At 39.4% G+C, this 22,184-nt stretch overlaps 1 protein-coding gene across 1 annotated transcript; it reads right to left on the reverse strand.

The window, feature by feature from the left end:
• Positions 1-2,954: 2,954 nt before the first annotated feature.
• On the reverse strand, positions 2,955-22,144 carry HAUS1 (HAUS augmin like complex subunit 1). Its single transcript, XM_064294585.1, has 9 exons — positions 19,346-22,144; positions 18,383-18,557; positions 16,530-16,665; positions 14,095-14,229; positions 12,378-12,501; positions 11,940-12,005; positions 10,888-10,959; positions 10,585-10,632; positions 2,955-3,230 (listed from the first exon to the last, which is right to left on the reverse strand). The coding sequence occupies exons 1-9, from the start codon at positions 19,373-19,375 to the stop codon at positions 3,180-3,182; spliced, it is 837 nt and encodes a 278-aa protein (XP_064150655.1). The 5' UTR covers positions 19,376-22,144; the 3' UTR covers positions 2,955-3,179.
• Positions 22,145-22,184: the final 40 nt, after the last annotated feature.

Raw genomic sequence — 22,184 nt, forward strand, 5'->3', positions numbered from 1 at the left:
TGCTATAGGATTGTTATGAGTCTGAATCTCCTCGATGGCACATAACAACAGAAGCACCTTGGAAGAAAGGCCTGGCGATTGCTTTCAAAAGGTCAAAAAAAACTGCACCTGTGGAGTGCAGTTCTACTCTGTATACATGGGGTCCATTGGTTTGGATTTTTGGTTTTAGGCCATTGGTCAGGGTGCGGATCCCTGAATGACAATAGTCTGTGTATTGTCACACCTCAATGAATGGGTTTAGTGTTTGGAAACCTCCCAGACATCTCCTCATGTATCTCGCCCTTTGGCTGACTCTGATTTTTACCAAAACAAAATGATGATCACTAAGTATGAACTTTCCTGAGTTCTGTGAGACATTTGAGCAAATTATTGAATTTGCTGAGGGGGTAGTGGAAACCTCCAAATTTGTAGCCAGCTGATCAGAAGCAAGGGTGGTCTGGGGACCCCAAGCTTGCAGTTGGTATCTAAAGTAAGGGCAGTCCTGTGGAGGACTGTATCCTTAACCTATGAAGTATGGCCCAACTCCGGGTAATTGGACATTCGGGTCTATTTCTTGACATTATATTTTACCGTCCAACTGCTCAATTAATTTCTTGTGTCAAAACCGCACTATTTTAAATTGGTAAAGCTTTGCTATAATATAGGGCTAAGAAAAGGGATTCAGTTTTTGTTAGCAAATGTTTTTTTTCCTTCTTAATTTTATTTTGCATTAGGTCAGTGTCATGGATTGAATTATGTCTCCCCAAAAATGTGTGTATTAACTTGGTTAGGCCATAATTCCCAGTATTGTGCCATTGTCCTCCATTTTGTCATTGTAATTTTATGTTAAAAGGATCCAATGTAAAGGGAGTTTCCCTGGGGTGTAGCCTGCACCACCTTTTATCTCAAGAGAAAAGAAGGAAAAGGAAACAAGCAGAGAGTTGGAGACCTCATACCACCAGAAAGCAGCACCAGGAGCAGAGCTTGTCCTTTGGACACAGGGTCCCTCTGCCTGAGAAGCTCCTAGACCAGAAGAAGCCTTCCTCCAAAGCCGACAGAGAGAGAAAGCCTCTCCCTGGAGCTGACGCCCTGAATTTGGACTTGTAACCTACTAGACTGTGAGGAAATAAATTTCTCTTTGTTAAAGCCATCCACTTGTGGTATTTCTGTTATGGCAGCACTAGATGACTAAGACAGTCGGTTTCAGTGCAAATTAGTTTCTGATTCAAAAATTTAAACACAAATTGTTTTGTGACATTGGTTGCAATCCCTGTGTCAGCGCTCTCCCCCTTTCCTTTTCCACCCTGGCTTCCCTGTATTTGTTCAGTTTTCTTGTCCCTTCCTGCCTTCTTGTCTTTGCTTTTGGACAGGTTTTGCCCATTTGATCTCATATACTTGATTGAACTAGGTAAGAAGCATATTCCTCACTTGTGTTGGTTTGTTTTATAGGCTTGTCTAATCTTTGGCTGAAAGGTGCACTTTGGGAGTAGCTTCAGTTCTGAGTTAGCTGGGTGTCTAGGGGCCATAGTCTTAGGGGTTTCTCCAGTCTCTGTCAGACCAGTAAGTCTGGTCTTTTTTTGTGAATTTGAATTTTGTTCTACATTTTTCTCCCGCTCTGTCTGGGACCCTCTATTGTGATCCCTGTTAGAGTGGTCTATGGTGGTAGCCCAGCACCATCTAGTTCTTCAGGGCTCAGGCTAGTGGAAGCTGTGTTCATGTGGTCAGTTAGTCCTTTGGAGTAATGTTTTCCTTATGTCTTTGGTTTTCTTCATTCTCCTTTGCTCCGGATAGGATGGGAACAATAGATGTATCTTAGATGGCTGCTCACAAGCTTTTAAGACCCCAGATGCTACTCACCAAAGTAGGATGTAGAACATTTTCTTTATGAACTATGTTATGCCAATTGACCTGAATATGCCACGAGAATATAGTCCCCAGCCTTCAGCCCTAGTAACTCAGTCCCTAAAGGTGTTTGGATGTGTCTGTGAAGCTTCTATGCCTTTGTCTTGGTCAAGTTGTGCTGACTTCCCCTATATTGTGTGTCTTTCCCTTTACCAAAGTTAACATTTGTCTATCTAGTCAGTGATTTCCCCTCCCTACCCTTGTAACCATGAAAGAATGTTTTTTCTGTGTGTGAACTTTTCTCGAGTTTTTAAAACAGTGGTCTCATACAATATTTGTATTTTTGCAACTGACTTATTTCACTCAACATAATGCCCTCCAGGTTCATCCATGTTGTTAGATGTTTGGTGGATTTGCCATTTTTCTTTATTGTTGCATAGTATTCCACTGTGTGTATGTACCATAATTTGTTTATCTATTCCTCTACTGATGGGCACTTAAGTTGTCATGTTAGCAAATATTTTTGTCTTCTACTTGCCATCCCACCTCTTAACTGCAGAAATTCAGAAAATGAATACTTGGATGAGAAGGACCCCCATTTATAAAATAAACTCCTAACAATTGTTAACTCTGGGGAGTGGAAACCTGAGAAACTCAAAGGCTGTCTGTCATATGTGATTTAAATAAGTGCACATACAGTGTGCCAGAATTGACTTGATGACAATGAGTCTGGTTCTGGTACAGTGTGTCAATATGACTACAGTGAAAGGGTAAACACATCCTGACTTTATAGTCATATTTCAGTGGATGACCATATACAGGGAGCCTGGGGGAAGGAAAACAATTGATCTGGATTTCCAGAATGGGAGTGTGAGAGAGACTCGGGGGAAGGGGAGGCACAAGGTAGGCAGGTGAGCTGATCAGAAAAGACAACAGCAGAACCCAGGAGAGGGAAGGGAGTGGGAGAAACATAACTGGAGTCGCAGAACCTTCCCTCTCACTTCACCTGACCCACTGAGCGGATGTGTGATAGCTGCCATGATGTTCACCTAATGCATCTGTTGAAGGATACTTACCCACCAGCAACAGAGAAAATTGCCAACCAAGAGAAAAGCCTTTTTTATTTAAAAAAAAAAAAAAAAAAATGGAGAGAGAATGCTTTTTAGTACAAACACTATTTTGTATTTGGGCACAAAAATGCAATATACAAGCAGAAACCAGTATTCTATCAATAATGGCATTATTATCTCATCTAAGAGCACAGAAATTAAGTTACTAAGGAATGCCAAGAGGAAAGACATTCTTTGAAATCCTTTCAATTTCCCCTGTTAGGAAAAAACGATGTTCATTTGGCTGGGTCACAGTTTCATCAGCTCCACTTTCTGTGTAAGTTCAGCTTCAATGGCATCCTAAAGGATGAAAGGAATAGCAAAAATAGTATAAATAAGCACATAAAGTAAGCATCCTAACTTCAAATACTATTTAAAATAAGGGAAGCCAAAAACAAACAAATAAAAAACCATTAAAACTGAAATTAGGGAGGCGGGGCCAAGATGGCGGACTAGGCAGACGCTACCTCGGATCCCTCTTGCGACAAAGACACGGAAAAACAAGTGAATCGATCACATACATAACAATCTATGAATCTTTCCCAAATGAAGATACAATCCTGGAATTATCAGATACAGAATATAAAAAACTAATTTACAGAATGCTTCAAGACATCACAAATGAAATAAGGCAAACTGCAGAAAAAGCCAAGGAACACACTGATAAAACTGTTGAAGAACTCAAAAAGATTATTCAAGAACATAGTGGAAAAATTAATAAGTTGCAAGAATCCATAGAGAGACAGCATGTAGAAATCCAAAAGATTAACAATAAAATTACAGAATTAGATTTTTTTTTAATAGGAAGTCAGAGGAGCAGACTCAAGCAATTAGAATGCAGACTGGGACATCTGGAGGACCAGGGAATCAACACCAACATAGCTGAAAAAAAATCAGATAAAAGAATTAAAAAAAATGAAGAAACCCTAAGAATCATGTGGGACTCTATCAAGAAGGATAACCTGCGGGTGACTGGAGTCCCAGAACAGGGAGGGGGGACAGAAAACACAGAGAAAATAGTTGAAGAACTCCTGACAGAAAACTTCCCTGACATCATGAAAGACGAAAGGATATCTATCCAAGATGCTCATCGAACCCCATTTAAGATTGATCCAAAAAGAAAAACACCAAGACATATTATCATCAAACTCGCTAAAACCAAAGATAAACAGAAAATTTTAAAAGCAGCCAGGGAGAAAAGAAAGATTTCCTTCAAGGGAGAATCAATAAGAATAAGTTCAGACTACTCAGCAGAAACCATGCAGGCAAGAAGGGAATGGGATGACATATACAGAACACTGAAGGAGGAAAACTGCCAGCCAAGGATCATATATCCAGCAAAACTCTCTCTGAAATATGAAGGCGAAATTAAGATATTTACAGATAAACACAAGTTTAGAGAATTTGCAAAAACCAAACCAAAGCTACAAGAAATACTAAAGGATATTGTTTGGTCAGAAAACCAATAATATCAGATATCAGCACAACACAAGGACACAAAACAGAACGTCCTGATATCAACTCAAACAGGGAAATCACAAAAACAAACAAATTAAGATTAATTAATTAAAAAAAAAATACACATAACAGGGAAACATGGAAGTCAATAGGTAAAAGATCACAATAATCAAAAAGAGGGACTAAATACAGGAGGCATTGAACTGCCATATGGAGAGTGATACAAGGTGATATAGAACAATGCAAGTTAGGTTTTTACTTAGAAAAATAGGGGTAAATAATAAGGTAACCACAAAAAGGTATAACAACTCTATAACTCAAGATAAAAGCCAAGAAAAACATAACGACTCAACTAACATAAAGTCAAACACTATGAAAATGAAGATCTCACAATTTACTAAGAAAAACGTCTCAGCACAAAAAAGTATGTGGAAAAATGAAATTGTCAACAACACACATAAAAAGGCATCAAAATGACAGCACTAAAAACTTATTTATCTATAATTACGCTGAATGTAAATGGACTAAATGCACCAATAAAGAGACAGAAAGTCACAGACTGGATAAAGAAACACGATCCATCTATATGCTGCCTACAAGAGACACACCTTAGACTCAGAGACACAAACAAACTAAAACTCAAAGGATGGAAAAAAATATATCAAGCAAACAATAAGCAAAAAAGGAGTAGCAATATTAATTTCTGACAAAATAGACTTTAGACTTAAATCCACCACAAAGGATACAGAAGGACACTATATAATGATAAAAGGGACAATTGATCAGGAAGACATAACCTTATTAAATATTTATGCACCCAATGACAGGGCTGCAAGATACATAAATCAAATTTTAACAGAATTGAAAAGTGAGATAGATACCTCCACAATTATAGTAGGAGACTTCAACACACCACTTTCGGAGAAGGACAGGACATCCAGTAAGAAGCTCAATAGAGACACGGAAGATCTACTTACAACAATCAACCAACTTGACCTCATTGACTTATACAGAACTCTCCACCCAACTGCTGCAAAGTATACTTTTTTTTCTAGTGCACATGGAACATTCTCTAGAATAAACCACATATTAGGTCATAGAACAAAACTTTGCAGAGTCCAAAACATCGAAATATTAGAAAGCATCTTCTCAGACCACAAGGCAATAAAACCACAAATCAATAACAGAAAAACTAGGGAAAAGAAATCAAATACTTGGAAACTGAACAATACCCTCCTGAAAAAAGACTGGGTTATAGAAGACATCAAGGAGGGAATAAGGAAATTCATAGAAAGCAACGAGAATGAAAATACTTCCTATCAAAACCTCTGGGACACAGCAAAAGCGCTCAGAGGCCAATTTATATCAATAAATGCACACATACAAAAAGAAGAAAGAGCCAAAATCAGAGAACTGTCCCTACAACTTGAACAAATAGAAAGTGAGCAACAAAAGAATCCATCAGGCACCAGAAGAAAACAAATAATAAAAATTAGAGCTGAACTAAATGAATTAGAGAACAGAAAAACAATTGAAAGAATTAACAAAGCCAAAAGCTGGTTCTTTGAAAAAATTAACAAAATTGATAAACCATTGGCTAGACTGACTAAAGAAATACAGGAAAGGAAACAAATAACCCAAATAAGAAACGAGAAGGACCACATCACAACAGAACCAAATGAAATTAAAAGAATCATTTCAGATTATTATGAAAAATTGTACTCTAACAAATTTGCAAACCTAGAAGAAATGGATGAATTCCTGGAAAAACACTACCTACCTAAACTAACACATTCAGAAGTAGAACAACTAAATAGACCCATAACAAAAAAAGAGATTGAAACGGTAATCAAAAAACTCCCAACAAAAAAAAGCCCTGGCCCGGACGGCTTCACTGCAGAGTTCTACCAAACTTTCAGAGAAGAGTTAACACCACTACTTCTGAAGGTATTCCAAAGCATAGAAAATGACGGAATACTACCCAACTCATTCTATGAAGCCACCATCTCCCTGATACCAAAACCAGGTAAAGACATTACAAAAAAAGAAAATTATAGATCTATATCCCTCATGAACATAGATGCAAAAATTCTCAACAAAATTCTAGCCAATAGAATCCAAAAACACATCAAAAAAATAATTCATCATGATCAAATGGGATTTATACCAGGTATGCAAGGCTGGTTTAATATCAGAAAAACCATTAATGTAATCCATCACATAAATAAAACAAAAGACAAAAACCACATGATCTTATCAATTGATGCAGAAAAGGCATTTGACAAAGTCCAACACCCATTTATGATAAAAACTCTTACCAAAATAGGAATTGAAGGAAAATTCCTCAACATAATAAAGGGCATCTATGCAAAGCCAACAGCCAATATCACTCTAAATGGAGAGAACCTGAAAGCATTTCCCTTGAGAACGGGAACCAGACAAGGATGCCCTTTATCACCGCTCTTATTCAACATCGTGCTGGAAGTCCTAGCCAGGGCAATTAGGCTAGACAAAGAAATAAAAGGTATCCGGATTGGCAAGGAGGAAGTAAAGTTATCACTATTTGCAGATGACATGATTATATACACAGAAAACCCTAAGGAATCCTCCAGAAAACTACTGAAACTAATAGAAGAGTTTGGCAGAGTCTCAGGTTATAAAATAAACATACAAAAATCACTTGGATTCCTCTACATCAACAAAAAGAACACCGAAGAGGAAATAACCAAATCAATACCATTCACAGTAGCCCCCAAGAAGATACTTAGGAATAAATCTTACCAAGGATGTAAAAGACCTATACAAAGAAAACTACAAAGCTCTACTACAAGAAGTTGAAAAGGACATACTTAAGTGGAAAAACATACCTTGCTCATGGATAGGAAGACTTAACATAGTAAAAATGTCTATTCTACCAAAAGCCATCTATACATACAATGCACTTCCGATCCAAATTCCAATGTCATTTTTTAAAGTGTTGGAGAAACAAATCACCAACTTCATATGGAAGGGAAAGAAGCCTCGGATAAGTAAAGCATTACTGAAAAAGAAGAAGAAAGTGGGAGGTCTCACTCTACCTGATTTCAGAACCTATTATACAGCCACAGTAGTCAAAACAGCCTGGTACTGGTATAACAACAGGCACATAGACCAATGGAACAGAATTGAGAACCCAGATATAGATCCATCCACGTATAAGCTGCTGATATTTGACAAACGACCAGAGTCAGTTAATTGGGGGAAAAGATAGCCTTTTTAACAAATGGTGCTGGCATAACTGGATATCCATTTGCAAAAAAATGAAACAGGACCCATACCTCACACCATGCACAAAAACTAACTCCAAGTGGATCAAAGACCTAAACATAAAGACCAAAACGATAAAGATCATGGAAGAAAAAATAGGGACAACCCTAGGAGCCCTAATACAAGGCATAAACAGAATACAAAACATTACCAAAAATGATGAAGAGAAACCAGATAACTGGGAGCTCCTAAAAATCAAACACCTATGCTCATCTAAAGACCTCACCAAAAGAGTAAAAAGACCACCTACAGACTGGGAAAGAATTTTCAGCTATGACATCTCCGACCAGCGCCTGATCTCTAAAATCTACATGATTCTGTCAAAACTCAACCACAAAAAGACAAACAACCCAATCAAAAAGTGGGCAAAGGATATGAACACACACTTCACCAAAGAAGATATTCAGGCAGCTAACAGATACATGAGAAAATGCTCTCGATCATTAGCCATTAGAGAAATGCAAATTAAAACTACAATGAGATTCCATCTCACACCAACAAGGCTGGCATTAATCCAAAAAACACAAAATAATAAATGTTGGAGAGGCTGCGGAGAGATTGGAACTCTCATACACTGCTGGTGGGAATGTGAAATGGTACAACCACTTTGGAAATCCATCTGGCGTTATCTTAAACAGTTAGAAATAGAACTACCATACAACCCAGAAATCCCACTCCTCGGAATATACCCTAGAGATACAAGAGCCTTCACACAAACAGATATATGCACACCCATGTTTATTGCAGCTCTGTTTACAATAGCAAAAAGCTGGAAGCAACCAAGGTGTCCGTCAACGGATGAATGGGTCAATAAACTGTGGTATATTCACACAATGGAATACTACGCATCGATAAAGAACAGTGATGAATCTGTGAAACATTTCATAACATGGAGGAACCTGGAAGGCATTATGCTGAGTGAAATTAGTCAGAGGCAAAAGGACAAATATTGTATAAGACCACTATTATAAGATCTTGAGAAATAGTAAACCTGAGAAGAACACATACTTTTGTGGTTACGAGCGGGGGGAGGGAGGGAGGGTGGGAGAGGGTTTTTTATTGAATAATCAGTAGATAAGAACTGCTTTAGGTGAAGGGAAAGACAACACTCAATACATGGAAGGTCAGCTCAATTGGACTGGACCAAAAGCAAAGAAGTTTCCGGGATAAAATGAATGCTGCAAAGGTCAGCAGAGCAGGGGCGGGGGTCTGGGGAACATGGTTTGCAGGGACTTCTAAGTCAATTGGCAAAATAATTCTATTATGAAATCATTCTGCATCCCACTTTGAAATGTGGCGTCTGGGGTCTTAAATGCTAACAAGCGGCCATCTAAGATGCATCAATTGGTCTCAACCCACCTGGAGCAAAGGAAAATGAAGAACACCAAGGCCACACGACAACTAAGAGCCCAAGAGACAGAAAGGGCCACATGAACCAGAGACCTACATCACCCTGAGACCAGAAGAACTAGTTGGTGCCCGGCCACAATTGATGACTGCCCTGACAGGGAGCACAGCAGAGGACCCCTGAGGGAGCAGGAGATCAGTGGGATGCAGACCCCAGATTCTCATAAAAAGACCAAACTTAATGGTCTGACTGAGACTAGAGGAATCCCGGCGGCCATGGTCCCCAGACCTTCTGTTGGCACAGGACAGGAACCATCACCAAAGACAACTCATCAGACATGAAAGGGACTGGTCAGCGGGTGGGAGAGAAACGCTGATGAAGAGTGAGCTAATTATATCAGGTGGACACCTGAGATCGTGTTGGCAACTCTTGTCTGGAGGGGGGATGGGAGGATAGAGAGAGAGGGAAGCCGGCAAAATTGTCACGAAAGGAGAGACTGAAAGGGCTGACTCAAGAGGGGGAGAGCAAGTGGGAGTACAGAGTAAGATGTATGTAAACTTATATGTGACAGACTGACTGGGTTTGTAAACGTTCACTTGAAGCTTAATAAAAGTTAATAAAAAAAAAATAAATAAAAGTTATGCTTTAAGACCACAAAAAAAAAAACTGAAATTAAAAAAAATACTACTACAAATATTAAATATGCTTTTCACCATTCCCTTACTTTTACACTTCCCAAACGCCTCCCCCCACCACCAAAAAACAAGTTTTCAGACTACTGATTCTAATAAACATTTCAAGGGGAAAAAACTCTTTAGAGGCCTGAGTCAGTGTAAGGCTACATGAATAGATTTTTCTGATCTTTACTCCTCAAGCAACAGACTTCCACAATGTCTCTCGCATCAACTCTTTTCTATTCTCATTGTCACTGTCCTCATTCCATCTCATCTGGCCTAAATAAGCCAGCTGGTTTCTGTAATTTCCCTTCTCTCTTCTCTGATCCACCCTATACACTGCTTCCAGAATAATCTTCCTAAAGCACTGGCCTGATTAAAAAGCACAGCTTTGATCACATTTCTTCTCAGCTTAAAGAAAAGAAAAAAAAACTTTCCATGGTTCCCGACAGCCTCCAAGCTCAATCATTTTTAATAGGTAAGGCCCTTTATATTATAAACCAGTTGACCTTTTCAACGCTGTCTTCTCTTGCATACCCTTGACTAGTTTATGATACTCCTCATCATTTGCTGTGGCTTGGAAAAGTCCTCCATTTTTCAGCTCTTTTGTCTCTGTAATTCCTTTTGCTTATAATAGTCTACACTCTCAAACTTTAAGGACATAAAACATGTATTTTTAATGGAAAAAAAATATATACACACATGCCAAAAAATTACTAAAACACACATTGGAATGACACATAGCAACTTTGGGACTGTGGTTTACCTCTGAGGAGGAAGGAAAAAAAAAAGGATGAAGGGCGCTTTAGCTGTATCGGTATTTAGTTTATTTAGGAAAAAATCAGAAGGAAAACATGGAATTACTTACCAATTCTCTCCTTGCTTCTTCAATTTTCACTTGGGCAAGAGATGGATTCTTTTAAAGACAAATAAAACAAGGAAAGGTTATATTGCCTCAATTTGACTCAAGGGGAAAAACACAATAATGTTTTTCAAAAGGCAAAAAACCTTACAGAGAGTATATCCAACGTACATGCAATACTGAAACTCACAACTGACTTTAAATCCCTAAACGTGGACCCACTATTTTCATGAATATGTAGTACCCTTGGCGGAAGCTGGAGGGGATGACCTTTTTAAAAAAAAAAAAAAAATTCATAAGAATAATTACCGGCATTAAATCTAAATAAGATTCCAATTTTTTCTTCAAAGGTTTAGTCTGTTGTTTTAGTTCTGCCAGTTTCTGGGGGTAAAACATATAAAGAGTCACAGAGTAACAGAGACATTTGCAATGTAACTAAATACAGCCCATTTCTGAAATAAAACACAATAACGCATTAAAATTAGGATATTTTAAAATAATATATCCAATAAACAGTCTCAAAGATAAATGGATAGACGAACTCAGTTCCAATGGAAAAAATGTTTACCGGATACTTACATAGGAAAGTTAAAGTTCCATTTATTAAGAGTAGGATTTAAGTATTAATTAAGATTAGAATTTAAGTAAACTGTGTAGGAACACAAAAGAATGTGATTAAGAGGAGTCAGAATATAAGGGAACAACCAGAGTCTCAAATACAAATTTATGAACAGTCAACTTTAGATTCCAAGAATCAAAGTAGAAAAAAATTTTAAGAATAATAAACTAAAACAAAAACCCCTATTTCTCACTTTTCCAAAATAGATAAAACCCTTACTAAAAAAACCAAACCCATTGCTGTCGAGCTGATTCTGACTCATAGTGATCCTACAGGACAGAGTGGAACCGCCCCGTAGGGTTTCCAAGGAGTGCCTGGCGGACTCAAATGGTCAACCTTTTGGTTAGCAGCTGTAGCTCTTAACCACTACATCACCAGGGTTTCCAAAACCCTTATACAATCTGAAAACCCAGAATTGCATTTGGAAACTATAGGAGTTTTGGGGTCTGCATTTTTACTGTACATTGAAACAGATGAGTACCTAGATGGTGGACTTAATAAACCGATAACATATAACTGACTGTGGCAAAGAGTTTCTAGTCTACGGTAATAAGTACAGGAAACCAAATGTGAAGAGATATACAGCTAAACAAGTAAGAAGGATATAAAGAATATAAAGTACAAAAGTAAAGAAAAAAGATCAGTTTAATAGTGAATAAGATTTCTGTAAAAAGAAACAAATGAAAAAGAGATTGTGGATAAGTATTTTTAAAAAAGGTGAATTAGGTTAAAATAAGCTCACCTCTGATAGTGTCACTAGTGACTGGTGAGAGAGAGAAGCATCCATGCCTCTGGCTAAAAGTTGCTCCTACAATTACAAAATGACGGTTCAGTGAAAAAAAGTATTTTCAAAGTGACCATCATAAACGTTTTCAACATATACAACAGTAAAGAGAATCTATGAGGCATAGATTAAAAAACTGTACGTATATCCAAGCGCTTTTATGTTATCTATGAATCACTTCCATATGGCTGCAATGCTTAAGAGCCTGAGCTTTGCAGCCTGAGCACCTGCATTTGGACCTGGATATGCTGCTAAGTAGCTATGTGACAATGGGCAAATTACCTATGTCCTCTGTGCCTTAGCTCTCTCATCTGTAAAAAGGGAATAATAATACTGCCTGGTTGTGACGGAGAAGGTGTAACGGCAAACTCACTGTATTTAGTCCTTCATACAAACCTCTGTGGCTTTGATTCCAAATCTGAACTCCTCTGATTTTGCTTTTAGGAAGTCCATGTTCTGAAGACGATGGTCAACTCTGGCCCTTTCTGTAGAGAGATGTTGCTCTGCCTTCTTAAGATCCCTTCAAAAAGTAAAGTTAAAAACATTTTCTTCCTTTCGGTGAGATTATTCTAAAAGCAAACTCTACTACTGTTTGGGTGCAACTCTGGATCAGTGAAGAGGAGACAACCTACCTGATGGATTATATCCCATAAATTTCACATCCCAGTCTAGCTACCATACATTCTTCCAGGTCATTGGCCCCTGTGCATGGCCAGCTGGAATTTATCTCAAAGTATACAAAATAATTTTAAGATTAACCTATATAAAATATAGTTGGAGAAAGGAAATCTGCTTTAAAAAAGCAGTTTAGTTTTAGGGGGCAGTGAGTTCATGCTAATGGGGGAGGAACAATTCAGAAAAGGAGGGCAGGATTGGTTACGTAACATGAAGAATGTAATCAGTGTCCCTGGATTGTATATGTAGAAATTGTTGAATTAGTGTATGTTTTGCTGGGCATACTTTTAACAACAGCAAAAAGAATGATTTAATATATCCAAAAGACAGTCCGAAATGCAGAGGTGCCAAAGGCCTCTCTACTAAATATGACGTGAATATTTGCTGAATGAATTTCTATACCACCAAATTATTTCTATATGTAATATCTGGGGCAACAAATAAGATCCATAGCATCAAAAGAGAGATACCACAGTTATAGTCAGAAAAGGCAAAAAAATAGTATTTGACTTTAAGTGGCATAGTACTTTAGAAGTTTTATAAATGAAAGTATTCACATATATTTAAAAAATTATAAAACCTACGTTAATTGTAATAATAACAAAAGATAAGAAATTATGTAAACAGTGAAACTCTGAACTCACCCTCCCACCTCCATTTTCTACTTCAAAAAACATTTTTTGGGCTCCATTTCCTCATGTATTATTTTAAATCATACCATTGGTCACAATGAATCTGACATTAATTGATACCGCTTCTGTAATGCGTTAAATAGTGTCTCCAAAAATTCACGTTACTCACAACCTCAGAGTGTGAGCTGATTTGGAAATAGGGTTTGTGCAGATGTAATTTAAAAAAAAGTATTGAGATCAGATCATATTAGACATAAAAAAACTAAACCTGTTGCTGTCAAGTCAATTCTGACTCATAATGACTCTATAGGACAGACTAGAACTGCCCCATAGTTTCCAAGGAGCAGCTGGTGGATTTTGAACTGCTGACCTTTTCACTAGCAGCTGAGCACTTAACCACTATGCCACCAGGGCTCCATACTGGACGTAAAAAAACTCACTGCAGTCGAACTGATTCCGACTCATAGCAACCCAGGCCCTAAATCCAATGACAGAGTCCTTATAAGAGACAGAAGGATACACAGAGACACAGGTCTTCCCACAAGGAGGCCATGGAAGACAGAGGCCAAGGTGGGACTTATGTTGTTACAAGCCAAGGAATGCCAGGAGCCGACCAGAAGCCGGAAGAGACAAGGAAAGATTCTCCCCGAGAGCCTTGGAGGCAAGTGTGGCCATGCCAACTCTTTGATTTTGGGCTTCTAGTCTCCAGAACTGTGAGAGAATAGACTTCTGTTGTTTGAAGCCACCCAGCTTGTGGTAATTTGGTATGGCAGCCCTAGGAAACAACTTCCAACTCAATCACTTACTCTTGTAGATGTTTTTCTAATACTAAAGTTGCAGTTAGGTTTTTTCCAAGTTTTGCCAACTCAAGCTCTATTTCTTCATTTTTGTACTTGGTGCGAAAAAGATCAGAGGTCAAATCATTCACTGCAGGGATAAAACTAAAAAAAGAATCTGGTCATATAAATGGACATTAAGGAAAATAACTACAGTATCTCTCATTTCTAACAATTTTTTATCTCCGTGTAGATTCTTACATAAGCACTATGTTTCATACCTCTATGCATTTTTTATAAGCTCTCCCCATTCCCTAGAATGCCCTTCCTCAGCTGGCAAATTTCTGTCCTTCAAAACTCAGGTAAAATTTCCTCCCATTCTAGAATTTACTATTCCTTTCTGTGTGCTGCCAAGCTTGTACTTTCTCGTATTGTTGAAGCTGTCACACTGTATCACAGTTTGTCCATATTCCTTATTTGACTCTGAACAGAGATGTCCTTGTACTTACTATTCATCTCTGCCTCCCCATGCTTATAGCAATAATGCCTGGAATGTAACTGGTACTTGGTGTCTGCTGAACTGAATTCAAGGTAAGATTTCTGCCGCCATACAGCCTACACGTCCTTTTAGTTAAAACACCTCTCTTTGAGCATATATATAAAGTCTAAGCCCTTATATATGCCATTAAAAATGAAAAAAAAAAAAACACTGCCTGGGTACTGGGTTTGTATACACCATTAAACAAAACAGCTGTGCAGTTCTCTCATTATAATGGCAAGTTGGAGGGGTAGTCGTAGCTAAAATATGGCCACCAGTAATAGTCATATGGACTGTGGAGTCAGACTGGGTTTAAACCCCATTTACTAGCTTGGAAAGGTTATTTATCTTTGAGCCTCAGTTTTCCTTTAGGGTTGTTGGATGAATCATATCATTTAACAGGGATGGATTACCCAATAAGCAAGGTATGCACCACTTACTTGCACTTATGTACTAGTCTGTAATGCACAATTTCACCTGTTTTTCACATCTCCAGGTGAAACTGTGCACTAGAGATTAGTAAGTAAACACAATTAAGCCCCTGCTACCTTGCTTACTGTTAGCCCTTGTATACCTTGCTTATTTGTTAATCGGCTCCTGTGTCATTAAACCAAAAATCAAACCTATTACTGTTGAGACGATTCCAACTCACAGTGACCCTATAGGACAGAGGAAAACTGCCCCCATAAGGTTTCCAAGGAGCGGCTGGTGTGGTGGATTTGAACTGCCGACCATTTGGTTAGCAGCTGTAGCTCTTAACCACTGCACCACTAGGGCTCCTGGGTCATTATATAGTTGAAATGTCTGATATAAGAAATGAGTAACCCTAACCTACTACACTCAACAGGGTAGGGACATAACCAAAATTTACTACTCTCAGCCAGATCATTTAGTCTATTGCTTTTCTTTTTTTTAGGTATACATATATATGTTTTTTTTTATTGTGCTTTAAGTGAAAGTTTACAAATCAAGTCAGCCTCTCATATTTATATACACCTCGCTATATACACCTAGCTGCTCTCCCCCTAGTGAGGCAGCACACTCCTTTTCTCTACTCCCTATTTTCGTGTCCATTCAGCCAGCTTCTGACCCCCTCTGCCCTCTCGTCTCCCCTCCAGACAGGAGATCCCCACAGTCTTATATGTCTACTTGATCCAAGAAGCTCACTCCTCACCAGTATCATTTTCTATCCTACAGTCCAGTCCAATCCCTGTCTGAAGTGTTGGGTTTGGGAATGGTTCCAGTCTTGGGCTAACAGAAGGTCTGGGGACCATAACTTCCGGGGTCCTTCTAGTCTCAGTCAGACCATTAAGTCTGGTCTTTTTACAAGAATTTGAAGTCTGCATCCCACTGCTCTCCTACTCCCTCAGGGGTTCTCTGTTGTGTTCCCCGTCAGGGCAGTCATTGGTTCTAGCCAGGCACCATCTAGTTCTTCTGGTCTCAGGCTGATGTAGTCTCTGGTTTATGTGTGGCCCTTTCTGACTCTTGGGCTCATAATTACCTTGTGTCTTTGGTGTTCTTCATTCTCCTTTGCTCCAGGTGGGTTGAGACCAATTGATGCATCTTAGCTGGCCGCTTGCTAGTGTTTAAGACCCCAGAAGCCACTCTCCAAAGTGGGATGCAGAATGTTTTCTTAACAGATTTTATTATTCTACTGCTTTTCTTGTTTATGGGGAACAGTGTGATACCTAATCCCTCCCCACATATACCTGAGATCCAACCTTAGAAACCTAATCCTGGAAGAAGAAAATAGTAAAAATTAACCAATGCCCAAATTTATCTGGAACTATACTCACTAGCAAAGATAAGGAGTTAACTAAATTCAGTATTTTTGCATTTATTATTAATTTTTAGGTAGAGTTACAGAAAGAACTAAAAAGTCGTTAGCAAATATGATGGCAGAAATGAAAATTGTCACAAGAATTACCTAGTTAGTGAGGTATCCTTTGTTTCAAGCACCACTGCAATGTCGACCAAAGCATTCAGATACCTGGAACCTGTGCTAGAGAGACTGGCAGGGGAAAAATCCACACTCTCCATGAGAAGGTCTTGAAGATGCTTAGCTGAAAACATATAAGAGTTTCATGGTGACTAAGATTATTATTATTTTTATTTTTTAAGTCTTATTCAGATGTAATTCAAATACCACAAAGTATTTGAATTACATCTGAATAAGACTTAAAAAATAATAGCTAAACAAACAACTAAAGAATACAATTCAGTGGCTTGAAGTATAATCAGAGCTGTGTGACCATCACTACGATCCATTTTAGGACATTTTCCCTGCCTTAGAAAGAAACCTCTTCCCCTTGGCCATCAACCCCATTCCCCCCAGGAGGCTATTTTACTAATTCTTGATTTCAAGAAGCTATTGCTGAACTTGAACATGAGTTTAAAAAAACAAGTCCTCTTGGCAGAGTGACCACGACTAAATATTGCTGGAAAAATGTCTTCTAAATGTGAGTTTTGGGCTTCCCTTCTGGAAAATATTGCCTGGATTCATCCTGCATAAAGTATTTTACTATTTTCCATGAAAAACTTTGAAGAATTTGTTCTTGAAAACTTCATCTACTTCAGAAAAATGTAGAGACATACTGATGATAAGCCATTCAAATATATCACAGTGACCAACAATGCCAGTATTGTGTGGCTTTTTAAATTTAAGATTCAATATATTCAACCTTCAAAAATACATATATGTTTGTATATGTTATGTACATAAATGTGCTGTACTAACCCAAAAACCCAGTGCTGTAGTGCTGTACTAGAGGGCTTTTTTGGGGAGTGGGGTATTTAATCATTCTCTGATATTCCCCAGATAGTACAAGTATGGTCTTTACATTTCTCTAACACTAAAGTAAACCTGAGTATAGAGTAATAATCTTTTCTATTGATATTCACATATGCCTAACAAACAGACTATAACAGGTATTAAGTTGAGTTCTTCTCATAGACTCCCAGAGTTTTCAAAGCCACTGCATGGCAGTAAATGCCACCGTACACCCTAGACGGTTTTTATCCTTCGAGTTTGGCCACATACTCTTGGGCACAAACTTAGAACTGCTGGAGCCTAATTACTTATACAAGGAGCCCCAGTGGTGCAGTGGTTAAAGCAATTGACTGCTAACCAAAAGGTAGGTAATTCAAAACCACCAGTGGCTCCATGGGAGAAAGATGTAGCAGTCTGCCTCCTTAGAGATTTATAGCCTTGGAAACCCTATGGGTTGCTATGAGTTAGAACAGACTTGACAGCAGTGGGTTTGGGGTTGGGGAATCACACATTCTGTTTGTATATTTTTATTCTAATCTGATCATTCATTTCAAAGAATTCAGGCATGGCTTCAAATACGTCAAGTAGTTTTGGTGGTGATTTCCAAAGCTTAAGAAAAGTGATTATTTTTCCACACCGGAATTTTTCAACTTGGCACTACTGATTTTTAGGGCTGGATAATTCTCTGTTTGGGGTGCTGTTCTGTGCATCGAGGATGTTTAGCCACATCTCTAGCTTCTACCCACTAGATGCCAGTAGCACCCCTCAAGTATGACAACTCTTTTAGGACTTACTGTTTTGCTGTCAGAGTACCAATAAAATATTTAAGCAAGTGTATACTGTCATGAGATTTAGGATGTAGAAAGTTACTATGACAACAGAGTGGAAGAAAATCTGTGTAAAATAAAGAAGCAATGCTGACAAGTAGTCTACAGTAAATTAATCTTCTTTAAGGTTACAAAATGTGGTCACCTTTAGTTATTCTCTTCAAACTCTGGAAGTAATCTCACCTTCTGATTCATATTCACTTGCTTTCTGTTTCAAGTCCTCTGTTACCAGGGAGACATCCCTGTCCCGGGCCTTGTTGCGCTCTGAAAGGTGATACAGAATCTCTGTGGTCCTTGGATTCACCTCATATTGTGGAATGGGATGATCTCCAAATATTTTTTTCAACCAGGCAGCAACCTAACCATTAAAAGGAAGGCAGACATTACAAGTTTTGTTCAGTGGAATGGCCCACAGCAAATGTGACAGAGAAGTTACCAAAAGCAAACTAGATGTTTTCCATGAATATCCTGGCATCCACTTCACATCCTAACTTGTCTGAGGCAGGTAAGAGATGTCAGGAAATAAACTAAAAATCTAAAAGTAAGTACAATGCCAACGGGAGAAGAGTCAATATTACTGGAGAACAATACATTCTCTCCCAAAGCTACAAACAGTAGTTTAGGTTAATAATTTGCATCACTAGAAAAACCGTAAAGCTCAATATATACAGATGTGAAAGCATTATTATACGTGCAGAACGAAAGTCTTGTCTCCAACACTTGTTGTCCCCAACATAACCCCCTCAGTGCCCATAAGCGCCCAGCTGGGATGTGGGGCACACAAGCAGCTCAGGTGTGGAAATTCTTGGAGGGAACAGCAGAGAAGGGCGAGGATTGGTTGGCAGGTAGGTCTGAGTTCAGCAGTCCCACTCCAGTCTGTTGGGAGGGGATTCGTACTAGGGGGTTCACTAAACGCCTGTCCCAGCCCGAGTACAAGCGAGGGAAGGCCCGGAAAGAGACCGCCCTTTCCTGGAGGATCTAAACGACACGGGGCTCGCAGATGCTGCGGGCAGCACTGAAGATGGACGTGTGAAAGTAAGGGCAAAGAAATGTAGACGTAGTGCCGAGGAGGTGGAGTCCAACGTGCGAAACCCACAGTCAGCGGAAGGTGTGTCAAAAACCCTGTTTCCAGGAGACCCTAGATACCCGCGCTTCTTTCTCCTGCTCTGCTTCCATAGCTGCCGCTCCCGCCACTTCCCGAGATGCTCCTCTCCCAGGACTCGCCCCACTAGCTTTTGGGGCGGGGCCGCCCCAGGTCCCGCCCACACGCCGGTGGCCAAGCCCCTGCCTGAGACTCGGCGTTTCTGGGAGTTGTGGTTTTTACTCTGACTCCAGGCCACTTAGGTCCTGGACAGGGTTGGTCCAAGGCTGCAGTACCGGAAGCCTTTCTCCCGTGCGGTTTTCCAGTCCTCTCTGTCCTCTGTGCAATTAATCTCCTCCAGGACGGGGAGAGCCACTCAGAATCACGCTCTTTTCTTTTTCCTTACGTTTCTATTTCTAGTTTCAATCACTTCTTTAAAAAATTTTATCTGAAGCTTTTGGGGGCGGTTAACATATTATGTTTGTCTTTTGTTCACATTGATTACATTACCTTAAAATTTTACTTTATACTGGCAATATGAGCTGCAGTAATTCCACCTTTGCTGTTATTTCCAACTACCAGGGAGCCAAATTCTTCAGGAGAATTTAAAGCGTGCTATTTTAGCTGCAGCAATCCTATCTTTGCAATTATTTCCCACTACCAGGGCGGTAAATGCTGCAGGAGAATTTAAAATGTGCTAACTGCATTCTTCTGCTGGTACCTTCACCGTCGTTCAACCATTCTTCCATTCATTTCTTGCCTTACCTGAAGTTCCCTCAGCTCCCTCCATCACGCTGTAGTTAACACTGTGAGAGTTTCCTTGTACTTATACAGCAGTGCATAGGTTTTTTTTTTTTTTAAAAAAAACATGTTTTCGTATTCGTCTTTCATTTTTGCGGGAACTCTGTAAAATGGGTGAGACAGATTATTTTACCTACTTTCATATTAAAAAAAACACAGGGATTAAATGGTTTAACCTAGGTTAGGCCACAAACGCCAGTAGGCTACTCAGCCTCCTTACGTTACAACACACTGCTGCCTGCAACATTCCAAAACACTGTAGATACTATGTTGCATTAGGCCAGATTGAAGAAGGTTAGTGTTCTCACCTTCCTGTGATGTGTGGTTTAATATCAAATTGTGGATTAGATTTAGTACCAAATATCTTCTAAGTCATGTGTATATTTAAAATAATAAAATCTTTCTTTTTTAAATAATTTTTATTGAGCTTTAAGTGAACGTTTACAAATCAAGTCTGTCACATATAAGCTTATATACACTTTACTCCATACTCCCACTTCCTCTCCCCCTAATGAGTCAGCCCTATCAGTCTCTCCTTTCTTGACAATTTTGCCAGTTTCTAACCCTCTCTACCCTCCCATCTCCCCTCCAGACAGGAGATGCCAACACAGTCTCAAGTGTCCACCTGATACAAGTAGCTCACTCTTCATCAGCATCTCTCTCCTACCCATTGTCCAGTCCCTTCCATGTCTGATGAGTTGTCTTCAGGAATGATTCCTGTCCTGGGCCAACAGAAGGTTTGGGGACCAAGACCGCCGGGATTCCTCTAGTCTCAGTCAGACCATTAAGTCTGGTCTTACGAGAATTTGGGGCCTGCATCCCACTGCTCTCCTGCTCCCTCAGGGGTTTTCTGTTGTGCTCCCTGTCAGGGCAGTCATGGGTTGTGGCCGGGCACCATCTAGTTCTTCTGGTCTCAGGATGATGTAAGTCTCTGGTTCCTGTGGCCCTTTCTGTCTCTTGGGCTCATAGTTATCGTGTGACCTTGGTGTTCTTCATTCTCCTTTGATCCAGGTGGGTTGAGACCAAAATCTTTCTTTTTAAAGGAATCTTACCAGCGATTCAATACCATGTTACATGGTTTGCTTATTTTTTTGTTTCAAATATATCTCTGTTCAGTAACCAAATATCAGATAAATTGGGGCAGCTCCTAAGTATGGGAAAAATGCTACCTTTATGTTCTTCATTTTCATCACTACAAATTTTGCAAAATTTCCCTACAATTTTGTTTAACCAACCACATTTTTTTCCTGGCTCTTAGCCTATTCCTACACCTCATTACCAGGAGAAGGATAGTGTCACCCCAAAAAGGAAGTAGAATATTAGAGAAAGGGATTGCTGACCAAGCATTTGCAAGTCATCTTTCAGAAGATAACCCTTTTAACCCAGATGTTCATGTGCACCACCCATATTAAGGTTTTGGGCTAAACCAAGATTTTGATGAGCGGATCTGGATGGAGCAGAAGATACTCTCCGGAACAGTTACAAGCAAAGGCAATGCTTTCAGTGCCCACTACGGCAAAATACCCAACATCACAAAATATTCTGTGGTTATCACAAAAATCTCGATATCACAAAGATTCCGTGGGAGAAGAAAGGTCTCTCCTCAATCCTATTGGGTAGGTATGGAAAGTATTCTTTTCATCGTCTCCAGGTGAGAAAATAGAAATCTCAATGTCATAAAATTAGTTCCTGGTAGAGGAAAACTTGAACCTAGTTTAGTCTGGAGTGACACTTCTGATTCTGCACCATTCTTTTTGGTAGGAGAGACAACCACTTTACTCAAACTTCCTGTTACAATTTTTAAGCAATTTATTCTAATTCACATACGGATTTCTTTTAGTGTGTGTGTTTGTGAAAAATTCAGATTGCCCTGAGTTTTCGACTCAGAAGGCTTTGGCAGGAGACGCTGTCCAGGTGGCCAGCCCAGGGGGAGGGGGCGGGGAATAGCTGTTCACTGTTGCTACCGCACCATGGTTTCGCAGCTCCAGTCCCGGAACCGACACTATCAGCCCGCTTCATGGCTGCGCCCCCGGACCGGGTGACGCCAACAGCATCTTGCACCCTGAATGGGGCTTGGAAACGGCTTCTCAGCAAGTTCCACTA

This window comes from Loxodonta africana, chromosome 11, assembly GCF_030014295.1.
Source record: "Loxodonta africana isolate mLoxAfr1 chromosome 11, mLoxAfr1.hap2, whole genome shotgun sequence".
Taxonomy (NCBI): domain Eukaryota; kingdom Metazoa; phylum Chordata; class Mammalia; order Proboscidea; family Elephantidae; genus Loxodonta; species Loxodonta africana.

Bases quoted from the DNA above. Each gene is read 5' to 3' on its own strand.
- HAUS1 (XM_064294585.1), bottom strand. From the start codon at position 19,375: ATGGAAGCAGAGCAGGAGAAAGAAGCGCGG. The intron at 18,558-19,345 runs GTATCTAGGGTC...TTTAATGGTTAG, and splicing joins AGCAGGAGAAAGAAGCGCGG to GTTGCTGCCTGGTTGAAAAA. The intron at 10,633-10,887 runs GTAATTATTCTT...TGTCTTTAAAAG, and splicing joins CTTATTTAGATTTAATGCCG to AATCCATCTCTTGCCCAAGT.